The sequence below is a fragment of the Pinus tabuliformis genome, chromosome 7 (genome assembly GCF_031772625.1).
Source record: "Pinus tabuliformis cultivar Carrire ecotype Pingquan chromosome 7, CPIR1, whole genome shotgun sequence".
NCBI classification, from domain to species: domain Eukaryota; kingdom Viridiplantae; phylum Streptophyta; class Pinopsida; order Pinales; family Pinaceae; genus Pinus; species Pinus tabuliformis.
Window position 1 is genome coordinate 758,179,173 of NC_142293.1, and position 26,384 is coordinate 758,205,556.

Here is a 26,384-nt window from a genome sequence, read left to right on the forward strand (position 1 = left end):
GGGGATTTGGCGAAAAGAGTCATCTAGGTCTGTACTCTTGTCTCCATTACCCGATTTTGTGGTTAGCCTTGTATCTTAGTCCCATGGATCTTCTTTACTGGCCATTAGCTTTAGGAATGGCACTACATGGGAAATCTTGATTTTGGTTGCATGGCCCCGCTTCCCGATACCATATACATCACTCCTTTCCACCTATTTTAGCCCCACTCATCTCTTTTCCCATCTCGAACCACATGGGTCCACTAGGTCCACATAGGGTTAGCCTCCCCCTCCCCTTGTCCACACCTTGGTTCGGGCCTAGAATGATGCTCCAGAGGTTGATACAGCGCAAAAGAAAATCAAAAGCATAATTTGACCACTCTCAATAGGAAATGTACCACAAAATGCAAAAGATAGTTGAGACATACAAATTTAACATGTGGAAAAAAGCCAAACATGAGCTCTACCCCTTATCCATGGTCAATACCCTAGTTCCTATGGGCCCTAGATCAACCCCCTCCATCATTAAAGAACCCATGATTGTCCCAACGCCTGATGGGCGATGAACTACCACACCTTAAGAGGGTATCCACTGCTATATATTAAACATCATGCTCTCATCCCCTAGAGCCCTAAGCAGTTATGAAGAAAAATCAATCAAAGGCAAAAGGAATATGAAAAAGGGTGGAAAAACAAAGGTCGAGGTAAATCATGTACCACGATTTGCCCCCTCCTACACTCCTATACCTAGGTGTGGGCTTCCCTTATTATAGCTATCCTTATACCATAACATGTGGTCTGGATGATTCCCCTGATCCCCACTCCGTTCCATTACTTTATCATTTGCCACCTACCACTTGAGGGATGTACCATGGACATGTTACCCCCTTTAAAGGATGAAACCACCTAATAGGATCCTTGGTTAACCCCCTTATTGAGCTTGGAGACACTTGTACATGCCAAAGCCCGCTATGGAAGGGCATGCCACCATGAAGTGCCCCATTGATTCCATGACTTGTAAGCTCTTTTACTTGATTATTCTAATGATTTGTTGTATTGGAGGGCAAGGGGACACATTAGATCTTATGTAGGATTGCAGGTGGGTCTCCATTTGGGGCTTGGTCTCCCTATACGGGGTCCTAGCCCTCCAGAGGGCCACATTGGCACTTGTAGGGTGAGCATTGAGAGCCATGGGCCTCCACCATAGCAGAGATTACTTCATGGATCCCCAACACCAATCATTGATTGCTCGTGTTCCACCTTGTTGGATGAGGATGATGCACCTGGTTCACTATGCCCAACCGACTTCACACTTGCACCATACACTTGGCAGATGTTCCAGGGTCTAGAGGATGTCTCCCATTGCAGAGGGAGGGCTTATGTCATCATCCTAGCCCTTACAGATGGTCTACAGGAATTTTCGATCCACTTGGAGACACATGAGCATGTCCTTGTGCCCCCACCCCCACCTAGGAACACCACAGGTTCTTGCTTGGAAAACAAGGGGCCAACCCCTTGTCCACTATGTTGGAGTCCATTTTCACATCATGGCACCCCTTGGACTTCATTAGGCCTCTTCAAAGGCCCAACGACTCATTATGCCCTTTTGAGAGGCTTATCTTTATGTTATTTAGCTAGTTGGTGGGCTTGTCACCAAAAGTATTGTTATTATGCACATTATTTTATTTTAGGGGCATTATTAGTTGGATTAGGCCATTCGAATTCATTAGAAATTGTATAAATAGATGAGAGGTAACTCATCCTCTCATCATCACTGGGATTGGGTTATTAGCTCTTGAGAGATTTTCACTATCCCTTTTGGAGGATGAGTTTGGCTAATATGGATGAATTTTGATGTTTGGATCTCTCTCTCTTGTCTTGGAGCTTCATTATTGGCATAATTTGATAATTGGATATACTCTTTTGTACATGTAAGTGCTCTTTTTCATGCTTATTCTTGTTATTTACTTTGTCACATGAATGTTGCTGGGATTTTCACTTTTTAAGTCTGAAATTTACTGCTTTACCATACGAATTGGTCGAAATTTTGATCTTTTATAGTGTTGCATCATGCCATGGGCCATGTATGAATGGGTGAATCTTCCTATAGATAATTTGTGCTAAATACATCTCGATAAGTCATCAATTATTGCAAATCGAAGTATAAAGTCCTTGAAGTAGCTTCTCTCATGCCCTAATGCCATGCAAAGTTGCTTGAAGGCCTCCTTGATTGGGTGAATTCTTTCCAAACAATAAATTATCCTTGACTCCATCTCTCCCAAAGGACAAGGCACTAATCCTTCCATAGGTGGTCACTTTCAAAGCTTATTTCTCTCACCTCTCTTTCTCTTTCTAGGCCTAGCCTCCATAGGTCACCTAGGGCATCATTTATCTCATGTTCTAGCCGTCAAAAGACTTCACTCTCTTGCCCATAACTGCACTAGGGTTTCCTCTAGAGGCCCTCCAAATTTTAGGAAATTCCAACGGTGGGATCTTGAGATACACCAAGCCCTAGCTCGAAGATCGTTTCTTGCCCTAGGTTTCCTATAGCTAGTTGCCTAATTGGGATCATTGTGTTTAATTAAAGAAAATTTCTCCATTGATCCTCTTCTCCCTAATTAGGTCAAGTTGTTCCTTGAGTGATCAACTCCATACCCTTGACCTAATTTTGGGTCTGCTTGGTCTCGTGTGGTCTCACAACCTACTAACGTCATTTTTCACAAAGATCACATAGAAGCCAAGTCTCCATAAAGATCTCTAGGTCTAGAAGCCTTCTTGACAAGACATACTCTCAAACCCTATCCCTAAAGATCCTCTTAGCCCTTCTTAGACAGCCTATCACCTTGCTTCTAAAGCAAGCAACCTATCTAATTAAGTTTCTCTTATGGATAGGTCGAGGAATCACTTCCTCATCTTATCATTGACTATATTTTCTCGTGATTCCTCCTATACCGAGACTCCTCCCATTGGTGAAAGTCTGTAAAGAGCAAGGAGCTTTAGCTGGGGTGACAGTGGGCTATCGCTCCATTGTTGCCCTCGACCTAGTAGTTTCTCTATTGGATAACCTCCTAGGACCCTTGCTAGTTTGAGCGGTAACATTTTGGCGCCGTTGTTAGGGAGGAAGCAGGTCTACCTCCCTAGTGAATCATTGAGGAATTGATTCATAGACGACATTTCAAATATTCCTCTGGCAACTCCATTCATTGTCAAGACCCCTAGTTTGCTCGAAGGTGACAACATTCCTCCTATAACTAGGGTCGTTGCAAGAAGGGGAGAATGAACTCCATCACCTATTAGAACTACCCTTCTCCCTGAATTTGAAAAAGTCGATGATCCCACCCCAAAGATGGCAAATGACTCTAGCACTGACCAAAACCAAGACCAACCAAAAATGACTAGGAGTGAAAGGCAATTGGTAAGTGTCTTTGCCCCCTTGAACCTTAAGCAATGACCCTAGACCTTTGCCCGAGAAATACAATAACTAGTTGCCCAAGTTCAAGGGTGATGCTACCATAAGTGCCCGTGATCATATCGAAGAATTCTACTGGAACATTTCTCCTAGGATGATATTCGATGAAAATAGGATCATGATGCTTTTTGCTTTGTATCTTGAAGGGCAAGAAAGAGAATGGTACCTATGTCTTCCCCTAAGATGAATTGATAGTTCTGACGAACTTGAGGATATGTTCGTTAAAAGATGGTCATGTAATGCACAAGGAACCTTCAACATTGAGATGTCATATCAAATAAGTAGGGAAAGGGAAGAAATTAGAGAATTCATCCTAAAATTTGTTAGGGTAGTTAGGGATATCCCCGACCATTTGAGGCCCCTTGATGCTAACATACTAGATAAATTTATCAAAGTTGTGGGTGGCCACCTAACCTATGCATTGAGGGATAAGAAACCCAAAACTTTGGCCGAGGCTAAAGAGATAACCATAGAAGTTGAACAAAACCTACGAATCTCCAAGATGGATGTGGATGAACACCCCAGGGCTAAGGTCGAAGTCAAAAAGGGAAAATCCAAAGATCAACACGAAGAAACCCTTTTGGTGCTTCTCAAGAAAATGGAAAAGCTCAGCAAAGAAATGAATTCACGAGATAGGCTCTACATGAACAAGCTCACTGCCTTGGAAAGGGCCCAAAAATCAAGTTATATCCCAAAAGGGAAGCCTTTCCCTAGGAAGCAAAATAAGGAGGATAAACCAAGCTCATCTCAAGTCCCCAACACTTTGGCTCCAACAAATGTTGTGGAGCAAGATTCATCCTCCAAAGATGAACAAAGTGATGAGGATGAGAGTGATGATGAAGAAGTCAACGAGCAGGCTAATCTTGTAGAATCTGAAGCCTTCAACATTTTGTTGGGGGGTTCATATACTCATCCTCCCATTAGTGAGGTCACTATTAAAGAAGAAAAGCAAGAGCCAATCCTTAACGCTGATAATAGTGGAAGATTCAAAGGGGTCTAATATTCACAAAAGGACAACAACAAAGACCCTACAACCTCCAAGGAAACCAACAAAAATGACTCTCTTCCCAAGTAGGTCCCTCATAAAGAACCTCTCCTTAAAGATCCTCCTAAAAAGGATCCTCCGAAGAAAGTCAATCCCAATAAGAAAGAGACCATCAAAAGGGATAAAGGTAAAGAGGTTGGACTTGATATCGATATGGATGCTGCCATAGGGAAGATGACGGTACAAGTTCCATTAAAGGAGATTGTAAAGCTTCCCCGACAACAATGGAAAGTCAAGAAATCCCTGGGCTTTGAAGAGGAAGAATTACCCGAAGCATTGCAAAATATCCACCTTCCCAATCTAAACCCAAGACATGAGCCATTCATGCTTACCTTAGCCATAAATGACCTTCTCTTACATAATTGCATGTTAGACTCAGGGGCTTCCGCAAACATCATGCCATTAAAAGTCATGGAGCAATTGGGTCTTAGCATCACTTGAAGGTATAAAAGTGTGTGTGGTTTTAACTCCAAACTTGTGGAAGTAGAGGACATCATAAAGGATTTTAATGTTTCTTTGCTTGTGAATCCTGATATATCATTGCTTATGGATGTTGTGGTCATAGATATCTCTGATGTTTGGGGGATGTTGTTATCAAGGAAGTGGGGAGCCACTATCGGAGGTCATCTTCAAATGGACTTGTCATATGCCACTATTCCGCAATCTGATGGAACCCCCTTCATTCTTTATAGAGAACCTACCTACCCCACTCATGTGGTCAAGCCAGGACCAATTCCTTATTACAAGACACATGAGATTGAGAAGCCTCCTCCTATTCTCCCTTCACAAGAAGTTTGTATTCTCAAGCAACCAAATCACAAAGCAAACAAAAAGTGGAAGCCTAAAAGAGAATACAAGGTTGGGGATGTGGTCTTGGTAGATAAAAATCCAATACCTGTCAAGATTCATGGAAAGTCGAGGAAGATTACTACTACATTGCCAAACTTAACGACAAACTTTGGTCGCAACTGGTCAAGTTAAGTCGTATCACCCCTTTCCTTGACACTTGACATTGTATTATATGCATGTTAGAGTAGGATGCATTGCATGCTCATTTCCTCATTAGAACTAACATCATATGATATTTTCATGATAGATTAGTTGCATTTAGATTAAAATTTACATTTTATGTTCTTGTTGATTTTTATGGCCTAATACTAAGCATGAGTGATCATAAGACACCACAAAAACATGTTTCCCCATCTGTTTGGTCTTTAATATGTGCAGGCAACAGGTCTGCAGTACCAAGAGATTGTTGGTGTTCTCATGACCTCTTGTTTGAGTAGCTTCATGCACCTCTCTAAGAACTCATGCCCTAGTTGGAGCCAGATGTTATCCACCACCTGTGGCTAGTGTATATAGGACAAAAAATTTCTCCTAGATAGTCCTCAGTCAGCAGCCCCTTGCAGCCATAAGATAGCTCGATGTGCCATTATCTCCGCCATCGGAGCCAACCATGTGGTCCCTCACCCACTTGTTATGATTATATGTTTGAAGGTGGGCCTCCCGACACCAAAGGTATGACTTTTCATTGGTATAGTTGAGTAATTTTCCTTACTTTTCACGGGCATTTTTGGGTATGGATTGGAGGGGGGATTCAACGAAAATTGTGGGCTAGGTCTATACTCTTTTCTCCATTGTCCAATTTTGTGGTTAGCCTTGTATCCTAGTCCCGTGCGATCTCCTTTACTGGCCATTAGCTTTAGGGTTTGCACTACATGGGAAATCCCGATTTTGGTTGCGTGGTCCCGCCTCCCGACACCATATACATCAATCTTTTCCACCTATTTTAGCCCCATTCATCTCTTTTCCCATCTGGGTCCACATGGGTCCACTGGTTCTGTTACCCACCATTTTGTGGGTAATATCCCTTTGGAGAAATTTTCTTCTCTAAGATGGTCCTTAGCCAGCAACCAGCAGTGCCTTGCAGCCATTAACTAGCTCATTGTGCCATTTCTCCGCCACCTAAGCCAGCCATGTGGTCCCTCGCCCATCTGCCATGATTGTATGTTTGAATGTGGGCCTCCCGAAGTTAAAGGTATGCCTCGTCATTTTGAAATTGAGTCTTGTAGTTTGCTTGTCATGGACACTTCTTGATATGGATTAATGGGGGGATTCGGGAGAGAGAACGGGCTAGGTCTGCGCTTTTGTCTCCTAGACCCCTTTTAGGACTTAACCTTGGATTATAATCCCATGGGATCTCTTTTACTGACCACTTGGTTTCAGGGACGATATTTCATGTGAAACCCTAATTTTGGTTGCGTGGTCCCGCTCCCTTATCCGCTTACATCGCCCCCTTTCCATTCATTATTACCCCATCCATCACTTCTCCCACTTGGGTCCACATTCCTCCATCGGGTCCACATAGGGTCAGCTCACCCCTTCCCCTTGCCCACACATTGTGTCATGGCTTGGAATAAGGCCCGAAGGTTGATGCAGCGAAAAAGAAAGTCAAAAGCATATATGGCCACATTCAACAGGAAAAGTACCACAAAATGCAAAAGATGGTCGGGACAAAAGCATTTAGCATGTGGGCAAAAGCCATTACATGAAGCTCTACCCCATCATCATGGCCATCACCCTAGTTCTAGCAGGTTCTATGAACCTCCCTCGTCATATAGGAACCCATGATTGTCCCAACCCCTGGTGGGCGATGAACCACCCCACCTTAAAGGGGGGAATTCACTGTTATATATTATACATCATGCTCTAACCCCTTGAGCCCCAAGCAGTTAATCAAAGAAAATCATAAAAAGGAAAGGCATATAAAGAAGGGTGGAAAAACCAAGGTCGGGGCACCTCATGTACCACGATTGCTTCGTCCTATACCTTATAAACCCAAGTGTGGGCTTCCCTCTTATTAGCTACACCTATGCCCCAGCATGTGACCCAGGGTTGCCCCCTCTCATTCTCTACTTCATTCACCTATCTGCCACATGCCACCACCTTTTGACGGATGTACCTTGACTATATTATCCCCTTTAGAAGTAGAAACCACCTAATAGGGTACTTGGTTAACCCCATTGGGAGTTTAGGAGACATTGGCACACCCAAAGCCCATTATGGAAGGGCAGGCCATTATGAAGTCCCCACTAGTGATCCATGATTAGGTAAGCCCACTCACTCGATTTCTCTAATGACTTGTACTGAAAGCCTAGGGGACGCATTGGATCTTATGCAGGATCGCAGATGGTTTCCATTTGGGGTTTGGTCTCCCTATACAGGGTCTTAATCCTCCAGAAGGCTACATTGGCACATATAGGGTGAGCGTTGAGAGCCATGGGCACCCATAGCAACAAATTTCACTTCATGGATCCCCACAACCATTCAGAGATTGCTCGTGGTTTACTTATTGGATGAGGAGGATGCATCTGATCCATCATGCCCAGCTGACCCCAGATCTACACCACACACTTGCCAGATGATACAGGACTTCTACGATGATGTGGCATCTCCTACATTGTCATCCTAGCCCTTGACGGCAACCTACAGCCATCTTCGACTTGTTTGGAGACCCATGAGGACACTTGTTTGCTCCCACAATCATTTGGAGTACCACAGGTTATTACAAGGGGCCAACCCCTTGTCCACTGCTTTTGAGGGTCCTATTCTTCATTATGGCACCCATGGACCTCATCAGGCCTCTTAGAGGGCCCTACAACATGCATAGATTATTATTTGTCCTCTTGAGAGGCTTATCTTTTCATTTGTGAGCTAGTTTGGTGGGCTTGTCACCAAAGTTATGTCATTTGCACATTATTTTATTTTTAGGGGCTAATGTAGGCTCATTAGCTAAATCAAACTCCTAATTGGTGTATAAATAGGAGTTAGTTGGATTCATTTGTATCATCACTTGACTTGGGATCTCTCTATCTTTAGAGAATTTCGCACTTTTTCCTTGGAGGACTATTTTGGATGATGGATGAATTTTGACGTATGGATTTGAGCTATTTCTATCTTGGAGCTTCTTATTTGCAAATGTGATGTTGGTTGGATATACTCTCTAACATTGTAAGTGCAAATTTAACGTTATTTTTTTTGTTGCTGCATACATTTGAATTTTGCTATAATTAGGGTTGATTGCTGCATCTATGAAATGTGGAATTTTGTGTCTATTTAGCTTATTCTTTGTATGGTCCATTGTTAGATGAATGAAATATCCTAGAGATCGTGTTATCTTGATAAGATTGCACCATTTGTATGAAGTATAAATGCTTGAAAGTCAATTTTCTTCTCTTCCCTCTAACATTGGAAGAAGTTGATTTTTGGAACCTCCTTGAACAAGAAACTAAATCTTTCTTCATTATTATCCTTGACTCCATATCCCCAAGTAAATTAGGCACTGGTCCCTCAAAAAGGGTGATCATTTTAACCCTCTTTTTACCCTTTCCCTTTCTCCCTATGTTAAGTTATGGTATGTTCTATGCTTATAACAGTTTACTTCTTTTTCTTATTATATTCCACCGATTAGCAATCACATGTACATAAAGTAAAGTGCAGATAGAACATTAAACGATCGACAGAAAACAAGCCAAGACAAGAGACACAAGATGTGGCGGCTAGCCAGGGACAAACCCCACAATGTGTGGGGAAACCCTTTGATCAAATCTTCTTTTATCTTCAATAATTCAGCAGAGAGAAATAGTACAATAAATCTGATTCATATCAGCAGTAGCAAACCCTAGATCATTAGCATCAGCATTAGCGGCTTCATTATCAAACTAGGGCAGACCATATCTCACAAACCGACAGTCGGATTGACTTCATTCCACCACCAAAAGTTTCGGCTTCCAGAGGAGGTTCAGATGAACCTACAGCGCAGTTCAGATGAAGAGATCTTCTAGGCCACGCAAGTCAATCTTTGCTTCTGCAGTTGCAGCTTCAGATTCAACAGCTTCCGGTTTCACATGTGTGAGAGAGAGAGACCCATTTTAGCGCAGTAGAGAAGAGACTCATATCTGCGCAGTAGAGAGAGAGAGATGTGATGAGATGAGTGAGTCTAAATGAGGAAAAGTCCTCTTATATTTATACACAACGTTGGTGGGTGAATAGATGCGACTGTTGGGCTTCTGAGCCTACATGAGTTGTAGGTCGGCTTGATAATAATTCCATAATCAAAATAAATTCATATCTCCATGAATACTTATCGGAATTGGATGATCTTTATATCAATCCTACACCTCTCGACGAGAGGAATCTAATAAAAATATTATTAGCCATGAATAAGATGACCCACATGAAGTTTTGCCCTGGTTGCCAATTTTAACACTCCCTCTCAACCATGGAGAACTTCATCTGTAATCTGTCTATCGGTCGTTACTATTCATCCATCAAATGCACTGCCTTGTACAGCCTGACCCTTGCCCTGCTCTGCTCTATTTTGCCTGTTCTGCTTTGTCTTGTTCTGCCCTGCACTGCTCTGTATTGTTTTGTTCTGTTCTGCTCTGCTCTTGCATTGTTCTGTTCTACTCTGCTTTTGTCCGAATTATGAAGAAGAAGAAATGATCGAGGATGTATCATACTGACTCAAAGTCAGTTTCAGAGTCTGTACCACTGGTCCCAGACCAGTCTCAACCAACCCAAAGTCAGCGTCATAGTGAGTACAACTCCAATGGTCCCAGACCAATATCATCCTCCACTGACTCAAAGTCAGTCTCAGAGTATGTACCATTGATCCCAGACCAGTCTCAACCGACCCGAAGTCAACATCATAGTATGGTACAACTCCTACCACTGGTCCCAGACCAGTATCATTGATCCCAGATCAATGGAGGTCATCCTAGCGTAGGGAGTACGGTAGTTACAACGATGCGTCCATCGGTACTACTATGGTCCCTAACTTCATTTCCCTGCTCATTGATCAGAAGAGAGGTACTTCCCATGAGTCCCAGACTGCATGGGTAGGATGCCTCGACAGGAGAACTAATCAATCCTGTCCTCACAGGAGAACACATCAATCCTGCTACAATTGCCATGGAGAACACATCAATCCAGGCCTCACAAGAGAACACATCAATCCTGCTACAATTGCCATGGAGAACACATCAATCCAGGCCGCCATGGAGAACACATCAATCCAGGCCTCACAGGAGAACACATCAATCCTGCTACAATCGCCATGGAGAACACATCAATCCAGGCCTCACAGGAGAACTAATCATCCTGCTACACAGGAGAGCGAATCATCCTGTTCCACAAGAGAGTGAATCATCTTGTCCCACAAGAGAGCGAATCATCTTGTTCCAGTGTGCACCACTAGGGGAGGGTGAGTCACCCTGTGGTCGTATGTTGCTCCGGTAATAACCGCAAGCCCTCAGAGCTCCCAGAGCTCAATGTATGCAACATGCAGGACCCTTGTACAAGGGTTTCTTACCGACTCCAAGTCGTTTGGGAAAATCACAGATTAGATCTTTCCTCGGGGCTTTGACAAGGTGTATCAACCTGTACATCATCTTAATGCGATGGAGCCTCCTTGCTCATCAACTTACCATATCCAAGATGATGTCTATCTGCTGGAGCAATCGACGAATACGGGATTCCTCAATAATCGAATCCCACCTCTGGTTGTTATAGAGAATCACAGTGGTATCCAATGTAAATCCAAACAGCTCACTGAAGAGCTTTCGCAACCAGACTACCTCACACGAGGTTATGCTAGCAACAATATATCCTGCTTCGGCGGTGCTCAAAGCCACCGACTTCTGCTTCCTGCTCATCCAGGATATCGAAGCAGATCCCAAGGTGAAACAGCACCCAGAAGTGCTCTTACGGTCCACCACACTGCCTGCCCAATCAACATCAGTATATCCAAGTAGTCTCACATCTCCGGCAGTGTATCTTAACCCATAAGTGATAGTGCCACGAAGATATCTCAGCAGATTCTTGGCACCAATCCAGTGTATGTGGTGGGGTTCAACCATATGCTGGCTCAACGTGTTGACTGCAAAGCATATATCTGGACGGGAGTTCACTAAGAACATTAATGCTCCGACGAGTTGCCGATACTCGGTAGCATTTCGTAAAACAGGTCCAGCAGCACTACCGCTTAACTTCTTGAAGTCAAGCTCCATCGGAGTAGTTACAGGCTTGCAGTCCACCATTCCGAATCTTTCCAATATCTTTACCACATATTTCCCTTGAGATAGGAAAATTTCCCTTGGCTTCTGCCATACTTCAAGTCCTAGGAAGTAGTGCATCAGTCCTAGGTCTTTCATTTCAAATTCAGAGGCCAGCTCCCTCTTACATTTGTGAATGAGAGGGTCTGCACCTGTTAGAAAGAGGTCATCCACATACAAAACCAGTATGAGAGGCTTGTCATCTTCAACCTTAAAGTAAAGGTTAAGATCGGCTTCACTCCTAGTGAATCCCAGCTTCATCAAGTAGCTATCGATCCTCTCATACCATGCTCGGGGTGCTTGCTTCAGCCCATAGAGAGCTTTCTTCAACCTGCATACATGAGATTTTCGATCATAAATCTCAAATCCTTCGGGTTGCTCCACGTAGACCTCTTCTTTGATCGAGCCATGCAAGAACGCAGTCTTGACATCCATCTCATGTAGGTTCCATCCTTGTGAAGCGGCAAGGGCTATGATCGAGCGGATGGTCGTATATCTGGCAACAGGTGCAAATATCTCATCATAGTCTATACCTTCCTTTTGGGAGAAACCTCGAGCAACAAAACGAGCCTTATACTTTTCCTTGCTTCCATCTGCTGCATGCTTTATCTTGTAAAGCCATTTGGAAGTAACAACAGTCTTGTCCTGGGGTCTGGGAACTACTTCCCAAACATCATTCTTTATGATAAACTCATATTCTTCGATCATAGCATCCTTCCATACTTGATGCTTGACGGCATCTGAGAATGACGAAGGCTCATTTTGTATGATCGTGCTCATGATGGTCAGGTATCCTTGATACCTATTAAGTTTCTTACTTTGACGGAAGGTTCCTCGAGGTGCAGCATGTCCTTCAGCATCATCAACTAACCCCTTAAGCCATGAAGGCCTCTTCCTAGAAGAGGAAGGCTCATATGGAGGAGGATCAATCGGATCCATGGGTTCTTCTACATCAGGCATTGATTCATCATCCTTTTCTTTCGGTTCCCTGGTGTCGGCTTCTTGAGAGCTCCTCAAAGTCGGAAGATTGATCACCTTGCTGAGAGCCATATCTTCGTCAAAGGTGACATCATGACTAATTATGACTTCCCTTTGACCAGCTACATAGATTCTATAGCCTTTAGTATTTTCACCATAGCCCACGAAAATTCCCTTCTTTCCAGATGCTCCCAATTTATTTCTTTTCTCTTTCGGCACATGAAAGTATACAGGGCTTCCAAAAATTTTAAAATGAGAAACATCAGGTTTCTTACCGGTGAATTTTTCTTCAGGAGTCTTGGAACCTAATGCTTGATGAGGGCATCGATTTTGTACATATACGGCAGTGTTTGCAGCTTCAGCCCATAGAAACTTAGGAAGACTTTGATCATGTAGCATGGCCCGGACAGCTTCCATAATTGTGCGGTTCTTCCTTTCTACCACACCATTTTGTTCAGGAGTATATGGTGTAGTAGTCTCCCTCTTGATGCCAGCCTCTTTACAAAAATCATGGAACTCATTAGATTCATATTCAGTCCCATTGTCAGTTCTTAAGATCTTGATCTTCTTTTCGGTTTGATTCTCGATTAGGGCTTTGAAGTGTCGGAACCAAGGGAACACTTCATCCTTCTTTTTCAAGAAGTATATCCAGGTCTTTCGAGAATGGTCATCTGTAAAAGTGAGATAATATGAGTATCCTCCCAAGGAGTTCACAGGCATCATACCTGATATGTCTGAGTGAACTAGTTGTAATATATCGGAGGTCTTGCTTTGACTTGAAGGGAATGGTCCCCTTTTGAGCTTTCCTTCGGCACATCCCGGACATACACCTTCTTTCTCTACTTGGAATTCAGGCATCCCTGTTACCATCTGTCTTACATCGGGTAGAGCTTTGTAATGAAGGTGGGCAAACCTCCGATGCCAAAGATCGGACTGAAGCGTTGTGTCACAAGACATGACACCTAGCGGACTTCCACCGACTTGATATAAAGAATCAACTCGAAACCCAAGAGTGAAAGCATCTTTAACATTATTTTTCCATATACATACCTTGCCATCGCTGAAGGTTACCTTGTAGCCTTTGTCTTCCGTTCCCGAGATGGACACTAGGTTCTTTTTGAGGTCAGGTGCATTTAATACATCCTGGAATTTCTGGCCTTCTTGAATGCTTGTCCTCTTCCTTGATTCCCAGCTCTCCTCTTACCTTTGCTGTTGAATTTGTCATTCCTTTGATTGCCATCAAAGGGATTTTGATCATCGTCCTAGAGTGAGTCCTTTCTATCAGGGCACTCCCTTGCATAGTGACTTGCTTTATCGCAAATGTAACATCGTCATTTTCTTCCACCCTTAAATCCAGCCTTTCTTTTCGATTTAGACCCAGAATTATTTCTTTTCTTAGCATGAGAAGAAAAAGCAGCAGGAGGACCTTTAGGCAAGGGCATTTCCTGCTCTTCTACCCTTGTTTGTTCTTGAATGCATCTAGCCATTAATTCCTCGAAACTAGGAATTACATTATTGTTCAGAAGAGTAGTCCTGAACACATACCATTCAGATGGTAATCCTCCGAGAGTTGTGAGTGCCATTTCTCTGTCAGTAATGGTTTCCCCAATAGATAGGAGATCGTTCTTGATCTCGGTGATTCTTAAGAAGTATGCTTGCATACTTTCATCTTTACCCTTCTTGATTTTCCTCAACTTATTTCTAAGAAACAAAACTTGATTTGCATCATTAACTTTAAATAAACTCACCAGTCTGTCGTAGATTTCCTTGGAGGTGTCTAGATCAGAGATGTAGGCCACCAAGCGCTTGTCGATAGAGTCCCGGATGATCTTCTTTGTTTTGACTTCTCCATTTTTCCATTTGTTCCAGGCAGCAGCAGATGCATTTGATGAAGGCTCAACAATATTGCCTCTTACATGGTCCAGCACTCCTTGATCTTCAAGGGTTAGATCGATAGACATCTTCCATCCGTGATAGTCAGCTTTCTCACGGAGCTTGTCTTCGACAGGAAAGAGTGTTGAGGACCCCATAGTTCTTTTAGGATAGCCTTGCCAATCTTCTCTTCAATGATTGCTCTTGCTCTTGCTCGGGCTTTGTCTTCACCTCAGCTCTGATACCATGTTAAGTTATGGTATGTTTTATGCTTATAACAGTTTACTTCTTTTTCTTATTATATTCCACCGATTAGCAATCACATGCACATAAAGTAAAGTGCAGATAGAACATTAAACGATCGACAGAAAACAAGCCAAGACAAGAGACACAATAAATCTGATTCATATCAGCAGTAGCAAACCCTAGATCAGTAGCATCAGCATTAGCGGCTTCATTACAAACTAGGGCAGACCATATCTCACAAACCGACAGTCGGATTGACTTCATTCCACCACCAAAAGTTTCGGCTTCCAGAGGAGGTTCAGATGAACCTACAGCGCAGTTCAGATGAGGAGATCTTCTAGGCCACGCAAGTCAATCTTTGCTTCTGCAGTTGCAGCTTCAGATTCAACAGCTTCCGGCTTCACATGTGTGAGAGAGAGAGACCCATTTCAGCGCAGTAGAGAAGAGACTCATATCTGCGCAATAGAGAGAGAGAGATGTGATGAGATGAGTGAGTCTAAATGAGGAAAAGTCCTCTTATACTTATACACAACGTTGGTGGGTGAATAGATGCGACTGTTGGGCTTCTGAGCCTACATGAGTTGTAGGTCGGCTTGATAATAATTCCATAATCAAAATAAATTCATATCTCCATGAATACTTATCGGAATTGGATGATCTTTATATCAATCCTACACCTCTCGACGAGAGGAATCTAATAAAAATATTATTAGCCATGAATAAGATGACCCACATGAAGTTTTGCCCTGGTTGCCAATTTTAACACCCTAGGTCTAGCCTCATTAGGTCATCTAAGGCATCAATTTCCCGAGAAACTGGCCACAAGAAAACTTCGATCTCCTAGATACAATTGCGCAGGTGGGTCCCCTTGCTCTCCTCCAAATTTGTAGCAATTATAACAGCGGAATCTTCGAATACCTCAAGCCCTAGCTCTAGGATCAAGTTTTGCCTAGGTATTCCCAAGGCTAGAACCTAGTAGGATCAATTTGACATCTTTAGAAGAAATTCTTGTTTGATCCTTTCCCCTCACCTTGGCCAGGTTAAGAACATCATTGGTTGCCTAAATCCATCCCTTAACCTGGACTAGGTCCACTTGGTGTCGTGTGGTCCCATTCTTCACCAAAGCCTATTTATCAAGGACTACTCGAGAATCCAAGTTCTCAAAAGGATTTTAGGGATTTGAGAACCTCCTTCATAGGTCTTATCCTTCTACCTCAACCCTCCAATCCTCATCCCCTTTCCCTAGAAGATCAAGTCCCTTGCTTGAAGAGCAAGCAAGCCCTATCCTTCAAACTCTTTTAGAAAGGGAATCATTTGAGTCACTCTGCCCCTTCATTGATATATACTTTATAAGTGACCTCCCAACTACCAGGTCTCCTCCCATCGGTGAAAGTCTGTAAAGAGTAGGGAGTCTTAGTTGTGGTGACAGTGGGCTAAGTCTCCATAGTTGCCCTTGACCTAGTAGTTGTCCTTATCAGAACCCCTTTTAGGTCCCCTACTAGTTTGTGCGGTAACATTTTGGCGTCGTTGTCAGGGAGGAAGCAGGTCTACCTCCCTAGTGAATCATTGAGGAATTGATTCATTGACGACATTTATAAACATTCCTCTGGCGACTCCACTCATTGTCCAATCCCCTAGTTTACTTGAAGGCGATAACATTCCTCCTTTGACTAGGGCTGCTACAAAAAGGGGAAAGCGATCTCCATCACCTATTGCAATCTCCCTTTTCCCCAAATTCGAGAAAGTCAGTGATCAACCTCCAGAAATGGCATCTACTTCAAGCACTGACTCCGAAAGGGATCAACCCAAGATGACCAAAAGTGAAAGACACTTGGTTAGTGTCTTTGCCCCTTTGAAATGAAGGAACAATCCCAAGCCATTACCTGAAAATTTTAACCGATGGTTGCCCAAATTCAAAGGGGATGCCACTTGGACAACCCATGGTTTTATTAAAGAATTTTACTGGGATTTATCCCCTAGATTGATATTTGATGAAGATAGAATCATGATGCTTTTTGCCTTATCACTTGAAGGACAAGCAAGGGAATTTTATCTTAGCCTTCCCCCTCGGTGCATCAAGGACTCCAATTACTTTGAGGAATTATTCATGAAAAAGTGGTCATGTAATACCCAATGGACCTTCAATATTGAAAAGTTCTACCAAATAACCAAGGGAAGGGAAGATGTGCGAGAATTCATTCAAAAGTTTGATAGGGTAGTCAAAGATATACATGATCGATTGAGGCCATTTGACGCTAATATTCTTGACAAATTCATAAAGGCCATGGTTGGTCACCTCACCTATGTGTTGAGGGATAAGATACCATCCACCTTGGCCGAGGCTAAAGAAATGGCAATGGAAGTTGAAGAAAACCTATGAATATCAAAGGTTGACATCAATGACCACCCTAGAGCTAAATTTGAAACCAAGAAGGAGAAACCCAAAGATCAACACGAAGAAGTTCTCCTTGCTATTCTCAAAAAGATGGATAAATTCACCGAAGAAGCCAATGCACGTGACAAGCTTGTTATGAATAAAATCACCGCCTTGGAAAGGGCCCAAAAGTCGAGTTATATCCCTAAAGGAAAGCCTTTTCCCAAGAAGCAAAATGAAGAAGATAGGCCTAGCTCTTCTCAAATCCCGAACACATTGGCCCCAACTAATGTTGTTGAGCCAAACTCTTCATCAGATGATGAGGAAAGTGAAGAGGATGAGAGTGAGGATGAGCAAACAAATGAGCAAGCCAATCTCGTGGAAGCTGATGTCTTCAACATTTTGCTAGGAGGATCATACACGCATCCTTCCATTAGTGAGGTCACCCTCAAAGAAAAAAAGGAAGAACTTATTCTCAATGCTAATAACCAGGAAAGGTTCAAAGGGGTCCAATATTCCCAAAAATAAAAGGCCAAAGACCCATCACCTCCTAAAGAATTACCTAAGGAAGATCCCTCACCTAAGCAAGCCCCTCCTAAAGAATCCATCCCCAAGATTCCTCCCAAGAAGAATCATTTTTAGGCCCCTTATTGTTATTAGTGCAACCCCCTTATTGTATTGTTGTGCCCATGTAGTCCCCATATTGTTATTATTGTGCCCCATAGAAGCCCATTATTGTTATTGTTGTGCCCTTACAATATTATTGTTATGTCGGCTCTGATTATATTGTGACCCCTTAGACTCTTATATATAAAAAGGAGGTCTTGTCATTTGTATCATCCAAGAATTTGTCATTTGTGTAATGTAAAGGAGGTTGCCCCCTCGAAGAGGCTTATTTTGAAGTCGTTGATCTATATCTTCTTCTATTTTGTGAGTTGGTTTCATAACATTTGGTATCCATCCACAAGATTCCTCCCAAGAAGAATCCTCCAACAAAAGTAAATCAAAAGAAGGATCCTCTTAGGAAGGAATACAAGAAGAAGGAAAAGGGGAAGGAAGTTAAACTTGACATAGATATAGGGGCTACCATAGGAAAGATGACTATACCCGTTCCCCTTAAAAAATTGTTTAGCTTCCCGATCAGCAACAACAACATAAGACATCCCTTGGGGTTCAAGATGAGGAAATACTTGAAGAATTGCAAAACATTCACATTCCCGATCAGAACCCAGGGCATAAACCATTCTTGCTCACTTTGGTTATTAATGACCTCTTCCTACACAATTTTATGTTAGATTTTTGTGTTTCCACTAATATCATATCGTTGACCATTATGAAGTAATTGGGTCTCAACATCACTCGACCATATAAAAGGTGTGTGGTTTTAATTCCAAACCTGTGGAAGTGGAAGGCATCATCAAAAATCTTAAAGCCTCTTTGGCTAGAAATCTCGATATATCCCTCCTCATGGATGTTATTGTCATTGATATACTTGATGTGTGGGGGATGATGTTATCCCGAAAATGAGGAGCTGCCGTAGGGGGGCATGTTCAAATGGATTTATGATAAGCAACCATTGCCCAATCCGATGGCACCCCTTTTATTCTTTATAGGGAATCTGCTTATTCGTCGCATGTGATCAAGCCTGGACCATATTATGAGACATGCAAAAGTGAGAAACCCTCCCATATTGTCCCTACCCATGAAATTTGAATCCTCAAGCGACCAATCTCTCAAGCAAGCAGGAAATGGAAGCCTAAGAAAGAATATAAGGTTGGGGACTTAGTCTTGGTAGATAACGATCCCATACCCATTAAGATCAATCGAAAGGTTGGAGATGCCTATTACTACGTTGCTAAACTTAATGATGAACTTTGGCCTGAACCGGTCAAATTGAGTCATATCACCTCCTTCCTTGAGACTTGAAATTGTATTATATGCATGGTAGGGTAGGATGCATTGCATGATGATTTTTGCATTAGAAATAACATCATATGATATTGCTCATGGTAGATTAGTTGCACTTAGATTAAAATCTGCATATATTTATATTCTTGTCAATTTTATGGCATAACACATTAGCATGTGCAATCAAGAGACGTTGAGAAAGCATGTTGCCCTGTGTTTTGTCCATCCGTTATATGTGCAGATGACAGCTCTGCGGTAACCAAGAGATTTCCGGAGTTCTCGTGACCTCCCGTTCGAGTAGCTTCGCCCACTTCGAGAGAGACACGTCCCAAATGGAGCCAGATGTTACCCACCATTTTGCGGGTAATATCTCTAGGAGAAAAAAAATTCTCCAAGATGGGCCTCAACCGGGAGCCAACAACCCCTTGCAGCCATCAACTAGCTCATTGTGCCATTTCTCCGCCACCTGAGCCAGCCATGTGGTCCCGCGCCCATCGACCATAATCGTATGTTTAAAGGTGGGCCTCCTGAAGCTAAAGGTATGCCTTGTCATTTTGCAAATTGAGTCTTGTAGTTTGCTTGTCATGGACACTTCTGGGTATGGATTAATGAGGGGATTTGGTGGAAAGAATGGGCTAGCTCTGTTCTTTTGTCCTCTAGACCCCTTTTAGGAATTAACCTTGGATTCTAGTCCCGTGGGATCTCTTTTACTAAACACTTGGTTTCAAGGATGTTAAAATTGGCAACTAGGGCCAAACTCCATGTGGGTCATCTTATTTATGACAGCTGATATTTTTATTGGATCCCACCCATCGAGAGGTGTAGGATTGATCTAAAGATAATCCAATTTCGATAAGTATTCATGGAGTTATGAATTTATTTATGTTATAAGACAAATTGTCAAGTCGGCCAGCAACTTGTGTATGCTCAGAAGCCCAATAGTCACGTCTATTCATCATCTACGTTTTAGTATAAATAGGTGAGGATTTGAAGTCATTTGAGACACATTCTTCATGTGATCTCCTCTCCACGTCTTGGGTTTTTGGAGAAGGAGAGACACTAAAGAATACGCTGGCCTAGTATGATGCCCTAGCTGCAGATGATGCCCTAATCCAACACAGTGATTTACACGCAGTCAATAAAGACTCATACGCTGTTCATGATGAAGCTGCAGTTGGAAGGAGCCCTACTGCAGTTATACGCATGGCATAGAGACTGTTCATGAAGACATTCACACGCAGTCATGGTAACATCTTATACGTTTTTCATGTAACACCTTATACGCAGTTCAAGAAGACTTGTTATCCGCAGTGGAATACGCTGCACAAAGGAGGGCTAAACGCAGTCAAAAGAGACCCCATCTATCCACTGATGAGGAGCCCTAATCTGCCAAGATACGCAGTCAAAGGAAGACCTTAATACGCTGCCTATAGAAGCCTAAACGCAGTTCTTCCATCCTTGACTGCGTGAACAGGTGTCTTCATTAATTGCGAACCGCAGTCAAGGATGGAAGAACCGCAGTCATTACAGTAGTGACTTAGTGGAAGAAGCCGTGGTCATAATTGCTATCAAGTGATGTAGCCGCAGATCATACATGAAGGAGCTGCAGACTCAGCATACCTGTAGAAGTTTGTGATCTGGGCACATCTATCTCAGATAGATGAGGCATACTTCGGATAAGGACCCAATGAATGAATCACCCTTGGCATACTTGCTGCAGTCTTGATGTGATATGATCACAATAGCCATAAACGTTGATTTTGTAGATCAATGATCTCGGTTTCGATTGGATGAAGAAGATCTTGGTATATAGATCTCGGTGACTTACATCTTGTACAGCAGTGACTTAATATATGCAGTCACAATAACAAGGATCATAAGCAGTAATGTCTATGATGATTACAGTCTCAACATAATGAGAATGATAAGGATGAACAATCTCAGATCATGACGGGCATGGGCAGCAAAATGATGAATAAGACAGCATGATGATGAATGATGGGCATGTCAGTTAAGGTCAGCTTGATGATGAATAGGGTTCCATGATGATGGAAGATGCAGCATAATGGGCAGCATGATGATGAGAGCAAATGAGAGCAGCTCAGTCATCAAGGTCCAACACTATGATGGTACAACATGGTGCTACACGGTAAGGTGCAGCAAATGGACGATAGGTGAAGCCATCACCTTGAAGAATCAGTTGAAGCAGAATGTCTTCAACTGATCTCATGTCTCATCGTTATAGGAGATGATCTATGCTCAGATCTAGATAAGTCAAAGTGTTGACTTTGTTGTAAATGTTCTATTTCTCTCTCTGCTGAACTTTGAAGAACATAAAAGAAGAATTGATCAATGGTTCCCCACATTGGGGTTTGTCCCTGGCTAGCGCCACATCTTGTGTCCTCTTGTCTTGGCTTGTCCTCTGCAATTTATATTTATGTTCTATCTACAGTTTCCTTTAATGCTGATGTGATTGCTAATCTGGAAAAGATATTGGCAAATTGAAATAAATTGCTCTAGCATAGAACACGCCTAAACTTAACATGGTATCAGAGCAGAAGTGAAGACAATGCCCAAGCAAGAGTGAAAGAGCAATCACCGAAGACAGTTGGGACAGGACAAAAGGATCAATGGGTTCCTCATCCCTCTTCAAATTCACCGAGGGAGAAGTCGAAGCAGAGAATATTATCAGAATGGTGCAGCGGAAGTTTCTGATGGCCTACCTTAAGATCACTTCATTGGAAGACCGGATCTCAGGGTGGAAGGAAAGACAGATAACTAGTTCGGCCATTATGCAAAGGAGTATCCGAATGGCTGGGACACATCACTTGATGTTGATAACAATCATTCCAGGGACATCTTCAATGATCAAAGGAATGACAGGTAATGGCCGACTCTTCATAGAAAGTAAGGAACCCCAGGTATGAAGAATCAAATGTTGTTTCTGATATGATAAATAAGTGTTATCTTGGGAATCTGGGTTATTGATTGTAGTGCTTCAAGGCACTTCATCGGATAGAAGGGTGCACTCTCTAATTTGGTAGAGATGGAAACAATCGTGGGATTATACTTGGAGCCGATGCCACCCATTCCGAAAAAGGGTGTAGGGAATGTTACCTCTCAATTGAATGAGGGTAACTCGATTCATTTACAGCAGTGTATATAATATCGCTGAGATATCGCTGATTTTCATAAATATCGCAATATTTTCGGGGAGACGAAATATCGCCGAGAAAATATCGCGATATTTTGTCTCCCCAAAAATATTGCGATATTTCCGAAATATCAGCGATATCTCGGGAAAATATCGCGCTACGATGCAAAATATTGCCGGGAGACAGTAAAAATTTTCGTCGCGGCTATAAAAGTCCGATTTTTGTTTTTTTTTCAATCATTTTCATTTCTGATTGCTGGAGAAAGAAGGGGAGAGCTATGTGCTTGCTGCCAAGGAGGGTTTGAGTGTTGAATAGCTATTATCGCCACCAACAACGAAGATTTTGTTGATCTAAGCTTGAAGAACAGTGAGACAATTTCATTTCTTCCATTAACAGGTATGTTCAAATAAACCCCTATGTTAATGAATTTTTTGATAGTTTTAGGATTATTCTTGCTTGCCTATTTGCCTACAATCATTTTGCTTGTTTTTTTTTTTCATTTGCTATGATTTTCATGCCCATGAGCAAATGCAAGGGTTTTAACTTTTCTCCATATTTGGAGAGCAAACTCCATTTTTTTTTTTAACTTTCAAATACACCCTCTTATTGTCATTTATGGTTTTTCATTGAATTCACATTGCAAATAATGTAGCAAAAAATTATTTTGTAAAATGATGTGGTTATTACTTATTAAGTTATTAATTCCAATTTTTTTTTTTGGTGCCCTAGGTTTGAGTTAGCTCACTACAAAATTCAAATATGCCAAAAGCCTTGGACCCATTTTGGGAGTATGGGAACCCTGATGGTGGGACAAATCGAGCATATCTTACATGCAAATTGTGTGGGACCAAGATGACAGGAGGGGTTACACGACTGAAATACCATCTGGCTAGACTCACTGGACATGATGTTGGGATTTGTACAATTTCTAGTCCAGAGCTTATACAAAAAGCTCTTGAGGCAATTGATGAAAAAGACAGAAAGAAGGAAGAGACAGAAAGAAACAAGGCTGAACGTGCAGGTAGATCTTTCGGGATATCTTCTCCTGATTTTGATGTTGAGGGTAGTGGGACGAGCTCCACACCTGGCACATCATCACCTGCTACTGCTAGTGCGAGGTCATCATTTTTTGTTCCACAAACAAGACATGGATCACAACCTGGCATAAAATCACTTGTTAAAAAAAAGGAGAAGCAAGAAGCAGATAGAGTTTTGGGGGGGTGTATTTTCTGGAGCGACTTACCTCTCAACATCACCAAAACCAATCCATTTTCGCAGCCAATGCGTGATGCTATTGCTGTTGTGGGCCCAGGGTACAAAAGTGCTACATATGAGGAGTTGCGGGGGCCAATTCTTCAAGCAGAAAAGCAGGACATCAACTCTAGATTGGCGGAATTGAAAAAAACATAGTAAGTTACTGGATGCACAGTGATGTCTGATGGTTGGACAGATAGGAAGGGTAGGACCCTTCTAAATTTCTTGGTACATTGTCCTAAAGGTACCATGTTTATTAAATCGGTGGATGCATCAGAACATATCAAAGATGCAGCGACGATATGTGAGTTGTTAGATGGGTTCATTCGAGAGATTGGTGTGCAGAATGTGGTGCAAGTCATAATAGACAATGTAGCTAATTATGTGTCTGCCGGCAAGATGCTTATGGAGAGGCATCGCACATTGTTCTGAACTTCGTGTGCAACACATTGTCTCGATTTGTTGCTTGAGGATATGGGAAAACTCTCCTTCATCAAGGAGGCGGTTGATATGGCTAGGAGCGTCCCCAAGTTTATTTATAACCATGCTTTTATTCTTAGCATCATGAGGAGGTTCACTAGAAACAAGGAGTTGCGGCGTCCTGCGATCACACGTTTTGCCACAAACTTTATTACTCTTCAGTCTTTGCTTCGATGTCAGTTTGAGTTGAAGCAAATGTTTGTGTCTGATGACTGGCATAATTATAGATACAGCAAGAGACAGAACGGGAAAGCCATTGCAAAAATGGTATGCTCTGAGACGTTTTGGCGTGGAGTAGAAGAAGCATGCTCAGTTAGTGAACCTATAGTAAAGGTTCTCAGATTGGTAGATGGGGAGAAGCCTGCAATGGCTTATTTGTATGAGGGCATGGATAGGGCCAAGGAGGCCATTCGTTCTTATTATGCAGACAAGGGTTCTGTTGGCCTTGATAGGCATATGATGTTATGGGATGTGATTGATAGTCGGTGGACAGGGATGCTTCATCGACCCATTCATGCAGCAGCACTCTTCCTCAACCCCACATTTTCATACAAATGCGGCTTTGATTTTGATGGCGAGGTGATGGAAGGGCTCCATTCCTGTATTCATAGGATGGTACCTGATCCTGAGCTTCGTAGCAAAATCAATCGCGAGATACAGTATTATCGGGATTGTGTTGGCCTATTTGGCTTTGATGATGCTATTAGAGAAAGGACCCTCTTCATGCCACGTAAGTGACAAGTCATCACTCATTAGAAATTAGAATTTTCAATTTAGAATTTCCTTACTTATAATTCTATTTTTTTTAAATTCAATTATGTAACTTTTATTTGAAAGTTTAATTATGTTTTAAGTTTTTGAATTTTTTATTTCTTTATTTTGTTGTAGATATTTGGTGGCGAAGCTATGGTGCAAGGGCACCAAATTTGCAGAAATTGGCCATAAGAATCTTGAGTCAAACATGTAGCTCTTCAAGGTGTGAGCGCAATTGGAGTGTATTTGAGAAAATACATGCAAAAAAGCGCAACAGGTATAACTTTGAGCTCCAACCTTCAGTTGAGCAATTACACTTATTGTAATTTTTAATTTATGACCTTCAAGTGTCAAGAGTCAAGAGTCAAGACTCATTAGTTTTTTTGACACTCTTACAGGTTGGAGTTCGCACGCCTCAATGATTTAGTGTATGTGCATTACAACATCCGACTTCGAGTGAGGCAAATAGAAGCACCAATGGATCCAGATGCCATTTCCTTAGACAATATTGATGTATTGTCTCAGTGGAGGGTGGAGTCTGAGGAGCCCATCTTGGAGGAGTCACCTTCATGGTTAGAGCCAGATGATCCATTAGAACAAGGGCAGCAAGAGAAGGACTCGGAGGAGGAGCAGCACTTGGAGGAGGAGGAGGAGGAGGACATTATGGGAGCATCAGCATCAACACTGTCTGCTATAGATATAGGAGAGCACAGCTCCATACCTAGCACTCATTATTTGACATTAGGTGCAGAGGCAGGGTCAGGGCCTTCTACTACTAGGGGCAGGCCTGGCAAACAGCCCATCATGTTTTCCCGTAAAAGGGGGAGAGGGCAATGATTTTAGATAGATAGCTGCTAGTTTTATTTGTTATGCTACATATAACTCATGATGATGAGATACTTTTATATATGTGATGTTATTTTGTATTGGTTCTCCACATTTGAGTCTTTGAATGGACAATTATCAAGGATCAGCAGGATTTAGTATCGCCTTTCATGTATCATTTCTATTTGACATCATATATATCAGTGCTTTCTTCATATTTATGTGCCAATGTGTTTATTTCATGTTGTTATTGCTTTATATGTTTAAAAATCTAAATAGATATAATAAAAAATAAAAAATAAAAAAATAAAAAAAAATGAATATATTATGCATTTCTTATGCTTGCCGATATTTGCCGATATTTTCGTCGATATTGCCGATAAGATATTTTCTGGACCCTCGCCGATATTTTGCCGATACCGATATTTTCAACACTAATTTACAGAATCTCTTTTATGTACCTGATCACAAGAAGAACCTGGTGTTCATTTCAGCAATGGAAGCCGAGGGTTTCAAGGTGGCACTCGTCGATGGAAAGGTATGTGTTTGAAAATAGAACTTTCAAGATGTTTTTTGAGTTTAGGGTTGTATCAAGTTACAGGAAGTCCACTGGGGACCATGTCCATTGACACATAGCACGGGAGATCTGTGAGTCAGATGGTGACAGGGAAGCCTGAATTCAAAAAGAGCATGAAAGTACATGTCTAAGATGTACCGAAGGAAAATGCTACAAGGGGACCATTCCCCTCATGTAGCAGGTACACAGGTATGGAACAACCCAAGGGATTTGAGATTGATAATCAGGAATCTCGCGGAAGAAAGCCCTCTATGGCTTGAAGCAAAACACCCCGGGCGTAGTATGAGAGGATCGATACCTATCTGATAAAGCTAAAATTCACTAGGAGTGAAACCGATCCAAACCATCCGAAGG

General features: G+C 42.2%; 2 protein-coding genes across 3 annotated transcripts in view; one reads left to right on the forward strand and one right to left on the reverse strand.

The window, feature by feature from the left end:
* The window catches only part of LOC149249739 (inactive glucose-6-phosphate 1-dehydrogenase 4, chloroplastic-like), a 315,894-nt gene that overhangs the window by 78,574 nt on the left and 210,936 nt on the right, over positions 1-26,384 (reverse strand). The gene's annotated exons all lie outside the window — the stretch shown is intronic.
* LOC149249741 (uncharacterized) lies at positions 24,591-25,591 on the forward strand. The gene is made up of 2 exons (XM_089456311.1): positions 24,591-24,905; positions 25,027-25,591. The coding sequence occupies exon 2, from the start codon at positions 25,106-25,108 to the stop codon at positions 25,463-25,465; it is 360 nt and encodes a 119-aa protein (XP_089312437.1). The 5' UTR covers positions 24,591-24,905; positions 25,027-25,105; the 3' UTR covers positions 25,466-25,591.